At 40.9% G+C, this 20,751-nt stretch overlaps 1 protein-coding gene across 7 annotated transcripts in view; it reads right to left on the bottom strand.

The window, feature by feature from the left end:
• LRRC56 (leucine rich repeat containing 56) overlaps nucleotides 1-19,918 on the bottom strand; it is a 58,813-nt gene extending 38,895 nt beyond the window's left edge. For 2 of the 7 annotated variants that reach the window (XM_064425099.1, XM_064425098.1), the window contains exon 1: nucleotides 7,848-7,985. Coding sequence is in view for 5 of the 7 variants with exons in the window: in XM_064425094.1 (XP_064281164.1) it covers nucleotides 7,848-8,003 (156 nt within the window). In the remaining 2 variants the exon portion in view is untranslated. Of the gene's footprint in view, nucleotides 1-7,847; nucleotides 8,013-17,452; nucleotides 17,595-18,588; nucleotides 18,614-18,905; nucleotides 19,048-19,786 lie in introns of those variants that run through there. The other 5 variants (XM_064425094.1, XM_064425092.1, XM_064425093.1 and 2 more) reach the window with 5 other exon arrangements.
• Nucleotides 19,919-20,751: the final 833 nt, after the last annotated feature.

The following is a 20,751-nucleotide window of genomic DNA, read 5'->3' as shown; positions in this document are numbered from 1 at the left end:
GAAAACCACAGCAAGGCTGTGAAATCTTAAGATGCCAGGCTGCAACTCCACAAGGAGCTGAAGCAATCTCACATTACCACTGCTCTCATCCCCTATTTTCTTCCTGCTATGATCCAGCTTCTCTCTCCCCAGCTTCCCTCATTCACAGTGCATATCCCACCACTTCCTTTGCATCAGCCTAGTTGCAAGAATTCAACAAAGCACACCAGAAGAACCATATCCTTTGCTCCTCATGGGATAGTGGTTCATGGAGGAGTCTGAAACAATCCTTGAGAAATGAGAAGCAAGGTTTATTTGTCATGCTAACTGCCTGAAACTGTTAATGCTATACATAGTGATGAAACTTATTAATTTTCACCTTTCTGTGTCAAAAGAGTTAGGATGTGGGGCTGAACATGTCCACTTCAAAGAAATGTCTGACCCTGGCATCAGAGTTTCCTCCTCAATGATGCAAGCAAGAGCAGGGGTTGAAAGTATTGTCACCAACCTTTTGGGCCTTTACTTAAGGTGAAGGCAGGAAGTCATTCAGTAACCACCACATACAGGAGACAAATTTTCTCATTATTAAAAAGCTACAACATTCTTTAGGTTTCTTTAATAAGGGAGAACTTACTCATTAGCAGGGAATGTGTAGGACGACCTCTGCTCATGAGTTTTGGGAAGAAAAAAAACCCCACAAGAATATCCAGATAATTTTGCAAGGAAAAAATGGTGGTTGCAACATTCCTGCTTGTTGGTAACAATTTTATTGTACACAAGTGACTGCAACTTCCGCTGATGTTCCACATCCTCTTACAAAGGACTAAAGCCAGTGTGAGTGTAACTGAGATGGCAAGTCAAAAGGACATGGTTTCCAGAAAATGCTGAGCATTCCTGCTTGAAAAGCTGTCCCTCTTTATAAGGTCTTGATTTGTACTCCTAAGAAACAGAATTATCCAATATCTTCAACTGCTTTTGAACTATTTTTAGAACATTATGTTTAAAATTATTTTTTAATCTTATTTTTAAAAAATTTTAACTGTGATTTTAAACAGGCTGAACATAAGAAAGCTTCTAAGGCTCTATCCCCACATGCAGCCACCACAAAATGTGTTTTGCCCTGGCAAAGGCAGCAAACTTAACAGCTACAGACAGCTTTCTCCCTCCAAGTGAACACAAGATCCCTCATGGCAGGACAGAGTTTGCAGTAACCCCTTCCAGCAGATGACACTGTCTGTCACATAGCACGAGATTATGTGTGAAACGAGAGCTAGCTGATGTCCTGGCATAAAACCATGCACTCGGATTGCCGGATTTGGATGCAAGCTCACTGTCATTAAAGGAAGAAGCCTCTGAAAAATACCTCCCTGCTTGGCATCAAAATGGTTTTAAGAGCCTACATCAGAACAGGAAGAAGTTTCAGAACAAGTAATAAGCTTAGGGTCACACACTTTGTCAGTTGAGTAGCAAAAGGTCCTGATACCCCAAGGAGTCTCTGCTCCTTTTTTTGTCCTTCCCTCCTTTGCTGTCTGCAGGTTCCCTGCATGCTGTCCTTCCCCTGCTGTATTCCAGACAGCCTCCTTTCACAGTTCTGCTCCCCGATATTTTTATTTTTTCAAAACCCAAGTATAAAACCCGCATGAAGTTATATTCTCTCCTTGTCTAGGGTTCCCTAGTCCTTTTTCTCATACCAGGGATGACCAGTGTCATTCTTTGCCATCCTTTTCCTCTTCCTGATCCCCTATTTGTACCTTTGCCACTGTCTGAGAGATGAGCTGCTTAGTGCACCCGTGTTTTGTACTGCAACAGGCAGATCTGTGACTCCAGTGCTGGAAGGGTTATTGGCTGTCAGCACCAGCTCTTTGAACTATAGATAGCAGCCTTGAAGCATGTGCTAACCAGATGAGACAAACTCCATATATTCTCAGTGCCCACCTCCCTGTTCTGCATTTCCAAGAGTCTCTGTGACACTCACTGTCCTTCCATCTGCTGATGGTGAGGAGATGCTGGGACAGCTTGAAACCAATTTGCTGTGGGATGCACAAGATAGTGTAGTACATGAAGGAAACGGGAAATGCTCTTGGGTGGAGGATATGAGCTCATTTAAAGGCTCTAAAGCACTGAGACCCCAGATGTTGACTGCAAGTGAGTCAGCAAGCAAAGGACAGAGCAGCAGTTCAGGAGGGGGATCTGTGGGGAATGGTTCCTGTGGAAGACTGTTAGGACATTGCTACTCTCCAGACACCACTGTTGGCATGCTGGTGTACCTGCAAGTGTGATACTTCTCATGCCACAGCTAAAATTCTGACACAAGGAATCGGGGACATTCAGGGAACGACATGGAAACATTTAAGCAAAGATTAAACCTATTTAGCAGTATCTTCTATTTATGTTGTTGTTTAATGTCAAAGCATGGGAACCTCCACCAGAACTTTAGAACAGGGACACTTTAGATGAATTTTGCTGCAAGAAAAAAGAAGAAAATCATGACCCAACACACTGAAGGGGTCATCAGCTTGGACAGAGAGATGTCTGACACCATGTGGAGAGAAGTGATGCTCAGTCCTCTGTCTCTCTTCATTCCTAGGGCCATCCTAGGTCTAGGACAGGTTCCTGCCCTAATTCAGAGGTGTCCTACTGTGGTTTCAGGCAGTGATTGCCTGTCCATAGCTTAATGGGCTGTTCTGACAGCCAGGGACAGAATGTCTCTGCCTGTGCCCCAGGAATGCTCACAGACATGAAGGTGCTGTACATCTAGATGTTTCTTTGGCTGTTTCCAGCTGCTCAGCCTCCATGTAGAGCAAACAGAAAGGGACCAAGGATCTGTTCCAGGCAAAGAGTGAGATAAATTCATAGTTATTTTAGATCAAAAATATACCTTGAAAAATAATATAATTTTAAGCTGAGTGTTGTTGTTCAGAGAAGACTCTGCTTCTGCAGCCCTGCAAGGTAGGTATGAGTTAAATGGAGATGTTTATTGAAAAATCAAACATCAAAATCTTTCTGGCACGTCATGTTCAAGAAGGTGGCCTGAAAGGTTGATCCTGAGGAGCAGTTTGACACTCCACTGTAAATTTGTTTATTTGAAAGGACACACTTCCATGGTAAAGCACTGCACAAATCTTTGAATATACTTTGAATACAGGGTAAGTAAAACAAAGACAAATAAAGCTCACTTCACATTTTTTCACCTTCTTCAAAATAAGAGTAAAACTATTTTTCATGAAAAATCTATTGGTAGTTTATCTAATTTAAGCAGTATTTTAAGAAGCAAGTCCATGACTTTTCACAAACCATTCCCACCATGCAAAATGTCTGGCCAAATGGGGACTGTGCCCTGGCTTGGAAAGCTTATTTTCTGACTGACAAGAAAAGCCAGTTAATATTCTGTAGAAAATTGCAAGTGAGAAATACTTCTGTGCTTGCAGAGCTTCCCAACTGGTGGAGCAGTCACCTGGGGATGCTGGGAAATCCAGTTCAAATCCCACTTGCAGCTATCTGTAAATTCCTTAATTGACAAATAATATCTGCTCAGTCAAAACTGGCACACACAACTGATGTCTTCTTTCTTCCCTAGATTTTTCACACACTCTAAGAAAAGTAGGCATGTTGCTGAAGAACAAGTTGCATGCAGCTGTCAGAGAAATATTTCCAGCTGTGCATTTATTTTGCTGATCCTGGTTAATTTGGCTAAGACAGGAATTCCAGAGTGGTGAGCTTGTTCTCTTTGAATACTACACCTGTATGCAAATTCTAAATTCATGTCCATTCATGTGTTTATTGCCTTTTTTTGGTCAAAGCATAATCGCTCCTTCACAGAAAAAAAAAAAAAAGTTGCTAAAAGTATGACAAAATATTTCTTCTAAGAAGAAAAATATTGACAAATTAATAGGCCTTAAGTGATGCAACAAAAGGGAACAGAACTTCTCTGTGGCCCCACATGCAAACTTCCTTTCAAAAGGAATAAATGCTGCAGATGCCCATAACTAAAATATTTAGCTGTATTTCACTACTTTCAGCATATACATATAAATACATTCTTCTCTCAGCTCAGATGAAGAGATTAATCCATAATGAAGGATTCAACAGATCCAAATTCAGTCCAATTCAGTTCCTTCCATCCCCTTACTCTACCTAATTTATCAAGATTCTGCACTTTCTTGATGTCCAGTTATTTTCCTCAAATCAATTTAACTTACAGCTGTGAGGAAAACTTTCTGCAAAAGAAAAAAAGGAAACAATTGAGCCACTTCAGCAAGAATCCAATCTGTTGTTCCAGGACCCTCCAGCATTTTCTTTTTCCCATGAGGATGAGTGCATACCACATGAAATACACCCTAATGTCCTGAGCAACAAAACTAAACACCACATCCGAACACGTGTTCCTAAGTTTGGAAAACATGATTAGTTGGATCAGGATCAATAAAAAGCAAAATTAGAGAATACTTCCTTTCTTCTCTAAAGATCACACACAAACGTGATTGGGTTTTATAATGTGACAACGTCTGGAAGATCATTTGACCTTGTAAAATGAGTTTCTTCTGACAAGTGGAATGCTTTCAGTGGAAGTCAGGAAAAGACCCTCTGCAAACAGCAGGGAGAGGATGGGGGTTGATAGAACAAAATAAAAATGTGATTAAAGACAGGTGGCGCCCTTAATTTCAGTTTCTCCACATTTAATGAAAAATCAGTGTCACAGCCCTAATAGAGTTAAAAATTAATTGCCCATTGTTAGCCAGTTTTCAGAACAGATTGAGAATTTACCCACCCTGGTATTCTACAATATCTGACAACCACGCATAAGGATGGGCAGAGCAGGGAAATATTAATAGGAAAATAACTAGGAAAATATAGAGCTGAAAATATTAATAGGACAGGTACAAATGCAAAAGCAAGAATGCCTATTCATATAGTGGAAGATTAAAGAGTTCACCAGAAAATTGATATTGATACTAGCAGAAAGAATAAAAATGACATCTAATGATACCAAGCCTTGCATCAAAAGCTTTTGACCTGTATCTTGGATGAAGGACATTGAAATAAGATGTTACACAACGGTGCAGCAGGAGAGCTGGCAGCAACAAGAAACTACAAGATGTGGTTAAGATAATAGAAACATGGAATCATACAGGATTTGAAGTGAACATTATGCTGAAACAAGACTATAGAAGATTACAAACTCTGTGGTGAATGAGCATAAAGTCTAAATGAGGGGATGCACAATGGAGAGGAAGAAAATGTGCAATGGTCCAATGGTTTTGTAGAAGTTGTCTTTTGTTCCACATGTTCCAAGAAGGCAAAAAAAGAAAGGAAAAAAAAAATCAGTCTAAGCGAAGCTTTCCTCTCTTTGGAAGAAAACAATGCAGCAAGTGGACAAAAAGTAAAGGAACACAAGTGTCACAAGTTTTAGAGAGTTCTTAATTCAGACTGCTAATAGTTTCACCACAAAATAGACAGCCATCCCTCTGGAAAAAAGGGCAATATTACTCAAATGTGCAGGCAGAAATCAGGCTGCAGTTTGAGGTGCCAAATCTACACAGAGTCTGCACAATTAGACTTTGCAGCTTCCCCAAACTCAAACCAAACTGGTGCAAGACAGACCATTGTGAGGACAAGGAGTAAAGCTGAGTATATATCTCAGGAAGAAAGACTTCCTCAGGAACATCCATAAGGTGTCCAAAAATTTGCCTACACAACACTACAGAAGTGTGGCCCATGCCCTTATTTGAATGTAAAACAATTTTACTTTAATGAGCCTGTATTTTAAAAGTCTATTAGTTTCTTCCTCAGAGCACTTCAACGGATACAATCAAAAACTCCTAAAATATACACATCAATAAAACAATCAAAAATATACAAAATCATAATAATCAAAATTTCAAGCTATTCTATTGATTGAAACAAGACAACCTTTCAAACCATTTGACTGTCAATGGCATGTGGGTCCTTAAATAATCATGCATGTGAAAACTTGTTTTGTATTAAATGTTTCAACATTCTGAACATTTGCAAATCCAGAGCAAGTAAATTTATGGCATCAGTGGTTTCCATTTGATCAACATAAAGGTCAGAGAATAGATAGATGGGGTATGTTATTAAAACAAGCTATAAACAGTGTAAATGTTTCCTTGACAATGTCATGTAGTTTTTTCTCTGAGCAGGAAGTAGCCAGCTATGCCAACACAAATGCTGGGTTCCAGGACAGGAAATGACTGTCCAGAAAAATTAGCAGGACAGTGTACTTCATTTAAAAGAATCTTTGAAATGAGATTCCTCACAAATGTTGAAACCCGCAATCACAAAAAAGGCAAAATTCAATTATTTAACTTCTTATCTGCATCTTAAAAAAAGTTACAAAGTAATAAACAGCAACTTCATGGGATGTAGGTAGCATTGCCTACATACACTTTTCTGCTTACAGCTTGCTGTGAACTAAAAGTAGCAGAGGTTCAGAAAGAGAGCTTAATGCCAATGAAAGAACTTCCTAAGGGTTTCATTCAGAACTGATTGAATCAGAGGGCAGCTGTTTTGGTTACTCTAATGGGCTTTGGCTCATGCCCTAACAATACAGACTAATCTGAGAGGCTCCCATCAGATTTATACAGGCTGTTGTAGGCCACAAACACATTAGACTGGTCCAATTCTATGCCAGGTTTTAAAAAAAGACCAAGAAGTGGTTGGAGGCTCTCATGAGCCCAAGGAAAGTGAATGGCACAGACCATACAACCATGCAGCAATTTTTTCTCCAGAATGCTTAAAATATCCACTCCACAGAAAGGGGTTTTTGCACCTTCAACCATTTTATAAACACTAAAAGACTTGTTTAATTAGTGAACAATAGTTCTGTCTAATCTACAGCACATGGTCAAAATGGTGTCTGGAATGTGGCTGGGGAGTGGTGCAAACCCACAGCTGGAACGTGCTCCTGTGGAAGCTCGTGTCTCTCCACTGGAGCAGTGCATACACAGGGGTTTACGGACGCTTGCAGTCACCACCCTGGCTGCTGGGAGCACCTGAACCATGGCCTTGGCAGCCCCATCTGCCTTTCACAAAGGCTCCCCAGCAGAAGAGAGATTCTTCTGTAGGTCTGCAACACAGAGAGCCTCTCTCCTCAAGGTCTGCTCTCAACTCTCCCTTCCTTTGGTGTGGAAAAGTGATGTTGTTTGGTCAGCTTGTACACATCCCACAGGATTTCACCCTTAATTAGTCCTGAGCAAGCACAATACAGCATGCAACCAAGTACTCTTTCACAAATATTTCACAAAGTGAATTCTTTCATGAAGATTTCAGCATGTGACTCTCTTTCAACAAGGCTGCATAGCAAAATAACTTCCCCCAGTCTAAAAGAAACATGGCTTTCAAATATGCTTTGAAATTCCTCCCACTTTGACATGTACAGAAAGTACTTCTATCATTTGCAGAATATTTTAATTGGCTTCTTAGGAGGACAAAGGATTTCACTAACTCAGAGGAAAAAACTTGTGCTTTTAAAGTTACATTTCCAATCTCTAGAACAAGATTAATGTAAATTCCTTTTCTAATGCTAAGATTCGAGGTACTCCAGATGGCATTAATGAGATCTGGATAGACTATAATTATGCTACCTGTACTTTTCTTCACGCTGCTTCAAGAACCTTGGCAATAAACTCAGCCACAATCATGCTGGGAATACTTTTGATAGGAAACAAGGTGAAAGGAGGACAAACATTTGATATACTTTCATAAGACAGAATCTACTTTACACAGAAATCTAAATGTCAGAGAGGCAACAATCCACAATCAGTACAATAGCAGTTGGAAGGTTAATACAGCTCTGTATATGCCAGTTTGCCTCTTCCACTTCATTAAAAAGTTGGATGTCTACTCACCAGTTTCCTGGGGGAAAGATGTTCATCCATAAGCAGCTCTCCATCATCTTTAATCAGCAGACTGGGATTTGAGTTGCCTTGCCAATTCACATCAGTTTCCTGGTCTTCAGATGAGCCTGGATGAGACACTCTGTCAGGACTCCACTTCAGGTCCATCTCAACATGCTTTGAACAAAAGGATAACAAGCAGTTGGATTTTTCTACCCATATTTATTATTTTCCTGTCAGCAAAACCTATTTTAACTCCTATTGCAAGGCAGAAAATGCCTATGAAGATACAGGTTTCTTTACTCAGCACGATCCCAAAGCTATGCATTACATAACATGTTCTTCCTTTTCTTCACCCTCAAGAGTGAAGAGTCCCACACCTCATTCAGCTCTGAGTGTAAGCTTTCACAGCAAACTATTGTTTGCCTGTACACAAGAAGCTGGGCATGCCTACAGCTCTGTACAAAGAAAGCTAAGAACAACTCTGGACACCTTTCCAGCCTTCTCACTACTCCATTCATCCTTCTCTAGTGTTGGTGAGCTTCCCATCCATACAGACTCCCTGCCTACCCATTTCCTCTTGAGGAACATGAACAACACCCAGCAAAACTCTGCTGGACTCAGGACTGCAAGTGCCAGTACCAAGGCACAACACCACCTCAAGCATTTTGAGCTCTGTTTTTCTGTCTGTTTTTGCTGTCCTAAATCAAACATCCCAGCACTGTTACTGACTAGGTTAGGCAGGCAATGGCTACTGACTTCTAGTTCTAAAGACAGTCTTGGAGAAAATAAATTAAAAATACAATTTAAATAAAATTGTGTTTGCTTCAAGTGAAGAATTAAATACAAAGTTTGAAGATGAAACACTTCAAATGTGGTCATTCTTAAATTCCCAAAGATATCACTTTCACAGAAATATTAACAATTAACTTTGAAATATGAGAGTAAGCATATGTACACCCGTTAGAGTAAAAAAGCAATCAGCTGTACCCAAATGGTACAAGCATTACTGTGATTTATACAGCTATTTACTACTACTTGGCAACAAGGAAGTATCACAGCTGGAAACGCTGCTGTAACAACAAAAGACTAGACTAGAGAAAAGCTGTCTTGCTCTGCTGAAGGGACACCTGCAGTTTTGTTCTGTTCTCCACTGCGAAGCAATATTTATTCTTAGTGCTGGAAAAGTAATTAAATGATCAAGCTAATCATAACTGGCTGACAAAGCATCAGTGGTGGCCAAGTCCTGAGAATTACCACTTTCCTTCCTCCTCATACTAATAAACAGTTACACAGAAGAGTAACTTCTCTTAGGACAAATAGCAGTTCTGTCTGCTCAGGTGGTCATCTCTGCTTGAGAGGACTGAGTCAGTACAAGGTGAAAGAGCTTTGAATCAAAATGACTTCTTTTGACTGCTCAAGTCCAGTCAAAATTCTTCACTTGCACAAGAAAAAGAAATTCAGAGGACTCTGTACTGTCAGAAAAACACAGCAGCCCTTATCCAAACAAAAACAGCAACAAAAAACTGATGGTACACCAAACCTCACCCTGCAGAATCTACTGCACTCTGAAGGGAGGAACCAAACCCTCAAATTCCTAAGTGCTCCCTCTGTGCACTCATCAGGGCAGAAGAAGCCCACAGAAAGCAAACCCTCCTTTTTCAAAGTCACTGCACCTACCTGGCAAGCACTCCTACAGCAAGCAGAAGCTGACTGCTCAAATGTGCTACACCTAAGCCACAGCAATATTCAATGCTTAAAAAACATGTTCAGGAACAAATTCTTCAGAGTTACAGAACTCCTTTCAATCTTTCTTACTGGCCTATAAAATAACCACCATAAAGTGAATTGGGTAGTGATATTTGCAGCTAAATTTGCAGCTGATACGTGTAGCTCTGTAAAACCTCAGTATGTAAGGACAAGTTTCATACTTCAGCTGATTAGGAGGGAAAAGAGACCTCAAAAACACTGTGTCTTGCATTTTAGGAGAAAAGTTACAATATATAAATTTCTATTACCTGTTTCTTTTTCTAAAGAATTCTAGAATTTCTCAGACTTTTTTCCGCTACTTTCTTTAGAACAGGTCAGTATGATTTAGTCAGTATAGATTTGCAACAGTCATTAGTTGCCCAAGAAAATTAAAGAATCTTCTGTGATATGAAGATCTTCTGATGTTGTCATTATAATAACTGATATGGAGTAGAATATTCTTGTCACATAAATTCTGAAATCCTTTGCCAATTGCACAAGACTTGTGTTGGATTGTGTGCAAGTACTGGTGGTTCTTTCTAATTCAAATGAGGATTGTTATAATCCAGAGATAATCTTGTACATTATCAGAGCCAAGTGGAGCAGTAGTCAGAGAACACTGATGTAATGTGTGAGTGCAAAATGAGACACAGCAGGATTTTGCAGATGCAGGCTGCAAAGAGTTAACACACTCACATAAAACAAATTACTGTTCTCGCTCTGTTGGGCCATCACCATCACATTTCAGAACATCCTCAAATCTTTGAAACATGTTGATACAGCATTTACTTCAGGCTTGACAAGAAGGAGATCAATTTGTGGCTTAATATCTGAAGTAATACTTTGTTTTATGCTTCCTGCTATTGATCTGCTCTTGTAATTATTGTAACATTGGATTAGTGAGGAGAAAAGCATTTTCATTACAAATTGTTTGGGATCAAGTTGAATTATTGTCAGCAAGCAAAACTATTTTTACATGTTTCTATCACTTCAAAGTTTTCTCCAGAGACTAAAGAATCTCCTTCTGAACATGGATCAAAATAACATGTTCAAAATGAGATTACAGAAAAATTAAGAGTGCAGAAATCCTAGTGGTGAGGTGCCAATATTTAATAAAATCCATGAACCTCGGAAATCTCCAGCATGGTGTAGGAGCAAGAAGGGGGCCTGGCACAACATTTGTCCTCCCAGAGACACAGGAGTCACATTGCTCATTTTTATCAGGTCCATCTGATGAACCTACAGCTCTGCCAAATGCACAGGACAAGCCAACACTGACCCAAACTAGTGTTAGCCTCAGTGGGACGGTTTACAGGGACTGCAAAGACTTGTGCTGTCACTAAAGAGGTCTGAAAAGCCACAAACCTGAAGATCTCCTTCACGAACAAGGTGGTTGCAGTGGATGCATGTTGGACCCATGTGCTGAACAGAACCATTCCCACAGTGCTTCGTGGGACACACAAGGATGGAAGCCAACTGCACCTAGCACAAACCTGCAGTGAATCCAGTGGGACAGCACAGCAGTGCTGGTAAGCACATGTGTCTCAGGGGAAGAGAAAATGGCTGGGAAATAATGGGGATTTGCACTGCACGTGAACACTGAGAAGAATAAAAGATGGAAAGAAACCAATAAATTAGTTTTTACAGGATTTGCATCAAAAGTCTTAACTTGGCAGGCTCTTACTTGTGTGGATAACTAGAAGCAAACAGTTATTGTTTTTTCTAGTGCAGGAGAAATCAATGACCAGAGCAGTGAGATGGAAGATTTTGAATTCCACAAAGAGTTAATCTGCTAACCTCCTCCAGTGCTGCCACTCTCCTTACCCAAGTGAGTGTGTGCAATCATGGTAAGTTACTCAATTCACACACATGTTGTGACAGTTCATTAAAAACTGCAGGACACTTTCAACATATATAAATACCAGTAATAAAAACCATTATTAAAATTAAATGATCCTTGGAACAACATGTTATTTAAAATCCCCTCAGAATACTGTAATTTGCTAGGAAGAAATTGGCAAAGAATAGTTATTTTATGTTCTTAGGGTCTGACAATCTGGTAAGACTCCAAGATTTTATTTTCCTGCTATAAGATTTATTGAAGAGTCAGTGATAGGACGGTGTATTCTTCATTAAATATATATTAATACACATCTCAAATTCAGCAATTGCCAGAAATGTTTGACTCAATATTAATTACAGCTTCTTAAGACGGGGAAAGAACCTCTGAACTGTATAACTAGGCACGATAATTTCTAATGCAGCCTTCATGACATTACCTAAACAGCTTGTCCAAGCAATTATGTCACCATTTAAAAACAAAACAACCCCCCCCCCCCAACAACAATAATTAATCAAAAAAATCACTCTAGGAAAGGCATATACCTCTATACATTAACAACCCATACAAAAAGGAATCTCTACTGCCTCAGGACAGCATTCTCTCCTGCTCTGTGGCTACTCGTGCCTTCACTGGACACAAAGTGTGCCATTTTAGTGGGGGCATTGCAGTCTCTGGGCCCTTATCTATATTTTTGGTCACCAGCCAAAACATTCTCTAGGAAAAAAACTCATTTGAGAACCATTGTGCTATCTATCCCTTTATGACAGGAAGCTTGCACTGCAGACTTCAATTTCTCTTGTCTTGCATAATATAATTTTTGTCTGTTTAATTCAGAACCACAAATTACAGTAGTGCCCATACTGTTACCACTGACACAGAATGAAAACAAAGAATTCTTTATTTACTATGGATTTGACAAAACGTTGGTTTACAAGTCCCCAGAGAACTATGAGTTCCCTTTCTAAGTGTAATTTTGCACAAGTGCACTGCAGATAACCTCTTCTGGAAAATAACTGTTTGGGCAGCTGGAATTTACTATGATGTCATCAGGAAACTACTGTTACAATAATCCACCCATAATGGCAAAAACAGTTCCTGCAACATTCATGAAATATAAAGCATCCTGCAACACATCAGTCTATTTTAGCAGGTGCAACTTCTAAAAAGCTGAAAAATAAGACATCTGTCCTGTTATTAATATGACTCTTTTTTTTTTTTTTGGTGAGTGACTAAACAACCTGATTTAAATCTTCTGGTTTTTTAAGCAGAACGAGGTAACAACTACTTCAGTAATGCTACTTTAATATTAAGGGATCATGCAAACACTATAAAGAGCATTCATAAATATTCCCCTTCTGTGCCCCACTAAAGAAAACAAGCTTTTAAGGGAAAGCTGAAATATTAAGATAACAATATCCCATTTAATATAATTAAAAATCCACTGACTTTAATGCCACTGAATGACTCAAATACTTACAATGATATTTTTGTGTAACTGTTCAGTCAATTTGAGGCCTTGGTTCAAGCATACAAATGAGCACATAAAGCAAGTGTACTGATTTATCTCATATTATCTTTTAAAACCATATCTTATTTATGGTTTTAAAAGCTATAAGAGTGTTCTGACAGTTCTTTGCTATTAAATAAAAATCCTGCTCTACAATTATCACAACCATGGCAGGTAAGCCTTGGGATTTATGTCCCACACACTCCCCAGGGAAGGCTCTTGGGAGCTTTGTGGACATTGCAGCACTCCCATGCATGAAGCTGAGTTCATACTCTGCTGTCACTCAAAGCAGCAGTGATCCCAGAGAGGAAAATGCATGCTACAACCCAGACACAGTTGAGATAAAAGATGCCTAATATTCTTCAAAAAGTAAGTAATAATAAAAAGGCAATGCCTTTAAATGTCACCAATTTCTCCTTTATATATCTACAGATCCCATGCAGTTATATAAAAAAATAATTTCATCGTTACAATTGCATATATAATCCTTTTCCCCTGAGATCCTGCTGAGCAGGGTGATGAGAATTTTTTTTTTCATATGAGCTGGCAGTGCCCCCATATTACATAATTCTGGAGCTATCTTGCCAAATTTTTAAGCAAACTTCCCTGTATGACCATCCAGAAGCCATTCTGACATTCACATTCCCACTACCCCACACTTTCACTACTGGGACCCAAATCCTTGCACAGTGGGTTGCTCCAGTGACTCCAGGAGTGCCCCTCTTGGTCCCTGCACACCCCACACTCACACAGTCAGACAGGGTATCCTCAATGGCTCAGCCCAGGGTTTCCCACGGCAGAGTCACAGATGTCTGGAACCCTAAAGCAATTTCACAGAAACAGCTCGGTCTGATGTATCTGGTGAGGGACTCCCAACAAAGGAACCCCCAGGTTTTGTACCCTCCAAGCCTGTGGTAGTCTGGGGTCTTCCTGCAGAGCCCTTGGCTCCTGCTGTGTCCCAGTGCCCAGTCACCTGGCCACTGCCACAGGTCCCCGTGCCCTCTGCTGTGCAAAGCACTGTGTCCCCCAGCCAGGGCACAACCTGCAGCTCCCACTGCAGCTGCACACCCAGCCACCTGCTCTCACTGTACTCCTCAACAAAATGCCCTCATAGCAGGATATAAAAGCAGACCACTCTCTATTATATGTTCTATTACATTTCAAAGAAAAAATAAACTGAAGTCAAATCAATTTGTTTTAGTTTTTAGAGTCCTGTGGTGGAAGGTGGTCAGTGGTAACTTCTGGCTGGCTACAAATGTTCATTGATTCTCTCTGCACTGCCAGTCTTCAGACAGTGGCTATGGATGAATATGGATTATCTAAATCTTTAGATACTGCAAGATGCTACAGATTGAGGGTTTTCTTCATATACAGGTGAACTTCCTGCTGTAAGAAAATGTCTCAAAACACTCTTCTGCTATCTGTCCCCACAATGAGCCCTAGAAAAGCAAAGCAGAGAGCAGGATGTGGAGATAGCTGGTGAACAGAAGGGTTATGGAAAAACAGAGCTCCAAGGTACCAACACCTTCATTCAGAAGGTTTCCAAATGCACTTAAATTGTTTCAGTGCACTAGATAACAGTAAGTCCCTCACCATTTTATCAAGGTAGCCAGGGATCAGGAAACCAAATTTGACCCTTCATGGCCACAAGCTTTTATCCAACAGTGTCCAGAGGTTAAAAAAGGGAGAAATGAGGCTGGTCTAGTTAAAATCCTCTTGTCCTTATGAAGGGGTCCTGTCATGGATAGCTAATGACAGGGTACACAGGAATCAACATATCTGTGCTTGTCACACACACAGATTCTGCCTTAAATGTACATGCCACTGGAAGATGTACTTACCTTCCTTACATTTAAAAGGCATAATTCAGCAATTATTTAAAAGTTCAGATGCTAGGCATGCTCTTAGACATACTAAAAAAGGATGTAAGGAAAGCAAGGTTTTGCAGAATCAGTACCTTTTCAAGATGAACAAATATATTCTAACCCATGGACTCAGAACAGAATGACAGCCCAAAGCTGCAGAGAAGAAAAACTATGGTTTTGGTCTTCATGGCAGTTTTAAGTATCCACCATTTACAAGAATTTCCAGATTCCAGCTGAGAAAACAGACCTTTTTTTTTTTCCCCCAGCTACTATTGCATTGATTTTATGAGCCTTTTGAAACACAAACTTCTGTGTAGGATGAAAATGCATCATATATGGCATTTCTGAGTTTCAACATACTCTGGTTGTCCTCAAAGAATTTTCAGTCCATTTTGTTTGGTAATTAAGGTATTTAAAGCAAGACATTCCTTCCTGGCCTGCAAAGCTGTTTCAGGAGTGGCTGGGAAGTTTCTGATTTCCAATGCGTTGCTCACATGGGACAGATTGTATAAAAAGAGATTCTAGATTAACTTGTAGAAAAAACACTGAACAGTGGGTGGTGCCACAGGAGCTTATTTAGTAACAGATATTGCCAAAATTTTAGCAAGGGCAGAAGACTCACAGAGAAAAGGAACCTTAAGAAATCAGTTTGGGCTACTAATGAGGTATAACTGTCCTGCTGGGCCAAGGCAACTACTGTAGTCAGAAACAGATCCTTTAAAAACACTCTCAGAAGCAGAGACAATCCAAAGTGATCCTTTCCCCTGAATGCTGCTGTAATTTCTGGTAATCAGTATCTTCCCAGCCCAAAACGAGAGTAGTGTTCAACAGCTGGGGAAGTGTACAGGGAAGCAATTGTGTATCATGTCTCAGAACATGACAAACAGTCATCCAATGACTAAAGAAGACACAGAAATTTCATCAGGAAGCAGTTTTAAACACTGAGAAAGTGTATTTTTGCATTGTATTTATTTAAATTGTGGAAGACAGGCATAGGTTGCTTGGAGGCAAAATTAGAAATTAGGTCAACAGCAGTTAGAACTGTGGAGGATACATCCAACTATCCATGCCATTCATTAAATTATAGCTTTCTTTTGCATCACCTCATTTCATTTCCCCTTCTCTCCAAAGCATTTCATGGAAAGAGCTCCAGTTCTGCCATTTACCCTCCAGGATGATCAGATTTGCACTTAAAATTCAAGATATGGCCGTAGAGACAGTACATGAACCTCCACTGTTTTCAACCCCTATTCTCAGAAGTTTTAACACTGTTTGTCTGTTTGACCAGCTGCAAGATTATATTTTCAGATAACAAACACAATAGCTAAATGCCCTTTCCCAAGTATCAATAGTTTACTTAAGCCCCTTCATTCTAAATGTGTTTCCCCCACTTCAAACTTGGGTGGGTACTCCATTAAAAAAAAATAAAAACATGCCAAATCACCACATAGGAACATAAAAAACAAAAAAAAAGAAAAAAGAAAACCAAGGTAGTTTTAGAACTCCATTCTAAAAAATAGTTTAAAACTAAAGATGTAAAACATGCAAGATAAACTGCCAGTTTGCTATATTTTGAATATTGCTTCCAGATGTGAGAAGCTGTAGTCAAAGAAAGGTGTGCTCTCTAATTTTGTTTTTTTGGTTTTTTTTGGTTTTTTTTTAATATCAGATAATGTTTCTGTGAACTAGCCAGAGTTCAAAATCTTTTCCCTTTAATACAGGCATGTTAGTATTTATTGCATCTGCCATGGCAAATCTGGTCTTTTGATTTTTATTATAGCAAGTACTTGTGGCCCTACTGATACAAAATAGGTTTTGCTTCCAATTTTTTTCAAGCCCACATGTGACTCCATAGAAAGTATAAAAACACTAACCATTAGAATAGTAAACTAAAATTATGCAGATATCTCTAAGTAATTAATTTCTGTGAAAAGCTCATTAATCTTCCTATTTAAAAAAAGAACCTCTTCATAGTTCCTCACAAATAAATACTAATCCATTCCCATTAGTGACAAATGTAGCAATCCCATATTTTTTATATATTACATAATGTTACTATTTTGCAGCACTTTTATACTACTTCAAACACTGAGGATAAATGTGATTTCTTTAATGGTGTGCCCTAAGGAACTTCAGTTAGGAAAGCACCTGCATCATCATCAATAATACCATTCCACTCCAATGCTAAAATCACATCTGGTTTCACATGGAATCTGAATCCTGCTTTACATGGGATTAGGTCCCTTGAATTGTGGAAGAACAGGCTGATGGCATCCCAGGCCATGGGCAGAGCCTGTTCTTTTACTGACAGCAGTGTACAACTAACAAACTGAGCTGCCCTCAGGTAGATGTACCCCTCTATCAATCCCTTGAGAGGTCAGACCTACAGGAGCATAGTCATTCTCAGTGTTAAAGCCAAGACAGAGAGCACAAAGTCCAGAAAAAAAAATCACCACAACCTCCACAAAAAAACCTGTTAATGCCAGCAGCTCTGAGATCTGACATGCCTGAACACTGTACATTTAATCCATTATTTTAGGCAAGTTGAAACCAGACAAAATAACATGAAGAAAAGTAATACCATTAAATGGGAGAGTAATTTTAAAAGGTTCTGAAACATTTTCAGTAATTTGTACATTTTAAATTACTTTACCTTTTCTTCCAATGCCACTGCTGTTCTGCATCATTTCCCATTCCTCTCCTACAGAGATTTTAATTTAGTAGTCACAGCTGTTTATCTTCATTTATCTTGACTGATAGGTGCTCATAGTGTTATTTAATTGTACCATGTCCTGCTAAAACAACAGCAAGAACACAATCTTCAAGAGAACAAAAAACAAAACAACAAAACAAACCCAAGAGATTCTGAGCACTTAGCAATTAATAAAGAGAAGTACTTTATTCACTGTAGCAGCAGAAGTCCATGCTAATAGGGCTTAAAAGTGGAACAGGACACGAAGCAGTAGAGCCTAGAAGAGCTTAATGAAAGTGAAACTCATTAGAGTTCCCAAAGAGACCATGAGAAGGTGAAGGACTTGACAGAGAAGGATCTACATAGTTGGGGAAAAAGAAGTTTTTTACTGAACAAAAGGAACACTGATTTTCTGGTAGGAGTAAGTTGATTCTGTGTTAGAGAAAACATTGCCATCGGGGTAGCATGGGATAAAAGGTTAATGTCAATATTTAGCATACTTTTACTGTATCGCCTGTCAGAAAACATTGCCATGTAAAAGCAGTCAAAATGGAAAATAATAGGTGAGCAGGAATATTTCAATCAGGAATCTAAAGCTATAGAAGACAGGTGCAGAGCCAGGAGAGCACAGGCCTCACAGACAAGACCAAGGCAGAGCTGAAGGTATCCAATTAACTAATTACTGACTGCTAAAAACTGCGTGGGGGTAAAGAGAGTTTCTTGCTGACAGAAACCATTTTCCATACCACAGAGGGGCCATGAGCAGGGCAGGGAGCACACCTGAGCCCTTTCTGCAAGAAGCTGAAGGAACCTTAAACCTTTATGTTCGGCACCAGCAAGTCCCTTCAGCCCTCCAAGAGAGGCTGAGGAGGCACCATGGAGGAGCACGTTCTCTCAGTGTGAAACACCTGGGGATACTTCTACAATTTACACCTGGCCGGGATTATTTATTCATTAACTTCACTCTCCTCAGGGCTCCACCAAAACATAAAATTTAAACACGCTGTTACATCTACCAGAACATAAACAGAGACTTTCAGTCTCAGACCTCAGGTGCTTTCCACACGTACACAGGCTGGATTGCTACAGTGACGCACCTGCTTTGGTGGGGTTTCCAAACTCTGGGAAACTTGGAGGTGTCCCAGCCCGGGCACTGTGTCCCTCTCCAGCCTGCCTGTCCCAGCCCGGGCACTGTGTCCCACTCCAGCCTGCCTGTCCCAGCCCGGGCACTGTGTCCCACTCCAGCCTGCCTGTCCCAGCCCGACACCGCGGCCCCCACAACGGCCTTTTCCCAGCGCCCCCTAACCGCGGTGCACAAGCCCTGGCACAGGAGGGGAACCAGCCCCACGCCCACCCCCCACACACACAGAGACACCTCCGGGCTCCCCCTCTCTCCCCACGGGCCGGTTCCTACCTGCCAGCCGTGCCGGGGCCGCGGGGAGAACGGGAGAGCCGCGGGCAGGGAGCGACAGCGGCCGCCCGTCGCCCGGCAACGCCGCGGCCGCGGCACCTGGAGCGGCCCCGGGCCCGCCCAGCCGTCCGTCCGTCCATCCAGCCATCCATCCTTCCTCCCATCGCAGCCGCCCCGCCCGCTGCCCGCGCCGGGAGGAGCCCTGGGAGAGTCCGGAGAGCCTCCCGAGGCAGGAAGGGTTCGCGGCTGGGAGTAGCGGAGCTTGCAGTGGGAAGAGCGGCAAGGCAAATGGGGGGAGCAGGGGTGGGCACGGAAATGAGGACAGGGACGGGACGGGAAAGGCAGCAGGATCTGTGTGGGATTTGGGTGACAGGTGATCACACGGCTGAAGGAGGGGTTGGGGATATCTCTGTTCCACACGGCATCCTAAACCTTTGCCGGCCGATGAAAAACTAAGGACATCATCATTCACAAAGGTGACCAGACATGCCTGCAGTGTGTGCAAAAAATGCAGCTTGTGGCAGGTAACAAGGCTGGTTTCACCAAATGATTTTGCATTTAAGAAAACCAAACAAAACCAAACAAAAAACCCAGAACAACCAACTAAAACCCAAACAGATTCAAAGAATAAATTTCCAGACCAGAACTGTCAAAAGATTAGACATGTAAGAATGAAGTTTGTAATAATCTGGATCCAACAGATGCAGTTCAACTTTTGTTGGTGACATCATTAAGCTCTTACCATTCTCACTCTCAGAAGATATCTACGTCCCCACATCAATATAGGATTCGTAAATCAAGCACCTCGGAAGATGTGATTCCTACCACATCCTCCTAGCTGCTCAGTGTTCCCACATGAAAAGCCTGCTGTTTCAGGGGTTTACCTTCAGGATGGTCCCCAGGGTTTTCTAGGGAACAGCCCTTAGCAGTGTTTCTCTCAGAAGCAGGAAGGCAGAGTCCTGCCTGCCATGTAGAAGCAGCTGGGGTTTTGACTGCACTGCTTGCTGCAGCTCACCCCCTCACACCTTTGTGAGGATGCGGGTGACCAGCAGCTGCTGGTGGATTGCATCAGCATTTCCTCTACAACTACACTCAAATTACTCTAGGGTTTGGAAAACACTTAGACCATAGGTCAGGAAATGTGTTGACTCCCCTCTTGTAGGGTCTGACGGTCAATTAACATCAGGGAGAATCACCAGGGGCCTGATTTTCCAAGGTGATGAGCACACTCAGCTCCACCTGCTGTCATTGCAATCCAGCTGCCCATCTTCACAGGAAGGAAGGCAATGGGCCTTGACGTGCTCCAGGAAGGTAGTGTGATTCAGTGAAAACAATACTGAATCAAGCATCTGCCCCTGGAATTTTATTCCCAACTCTGCCATTTTTTTTCCCAGGTAACTAGCTCAAATCACCTTGACTCAGTTTTCCAACATGCACCTTCTTGGGACACACTTCCCAAAAGTTATCTGTGGAGAACATGTATTGTGTATGCACACATCTGCATGGCAATTTTCTTGTTTTCCTTATTTTGCTGGAAATAATCTACTTATGGTAAATGCAGTCTGAACTATTTGAAACCAATTGAAGAAATGCATCTTTCCATCACTGGGGAAGAGAAAATTCTGGCACTGTTTCAGGGTAGATACAGAAGCTTTATGTCTCTTTACTCAGAGTTACTGTAATTGTGCTGGCACCATTCCCAGAGCTGAGCTAAGGTCAGTGAGAAATCCGTAAATTAATAACTGTGGAGCTGATGTGATGTATATCCAGGAATCATGTTGTACATTCATGAAGCTTTATAGGAAATAAAAGTAATGTTTCAGTTTATCCAAGAAAGTTTTAGAATCCT

The sequence above is a fragment of the Passer domesticus genome, chromosome 6, assembly GCF_036417665.1.
Source record: "Passer domesticus isolate bPasDom1 chromosome 6, bPasDom1.hap1, whole genome shotgun sequence".
NCBI lineage: Eukaryota > Metazoa > Chordata > Aves > Passeriformes > Passeridae > Passer > Passer domesticus.
Note: the sequence above shows the minus strand (reverse complement) of the source record. Positions and strands in the feature narration are given on the sequence as shown.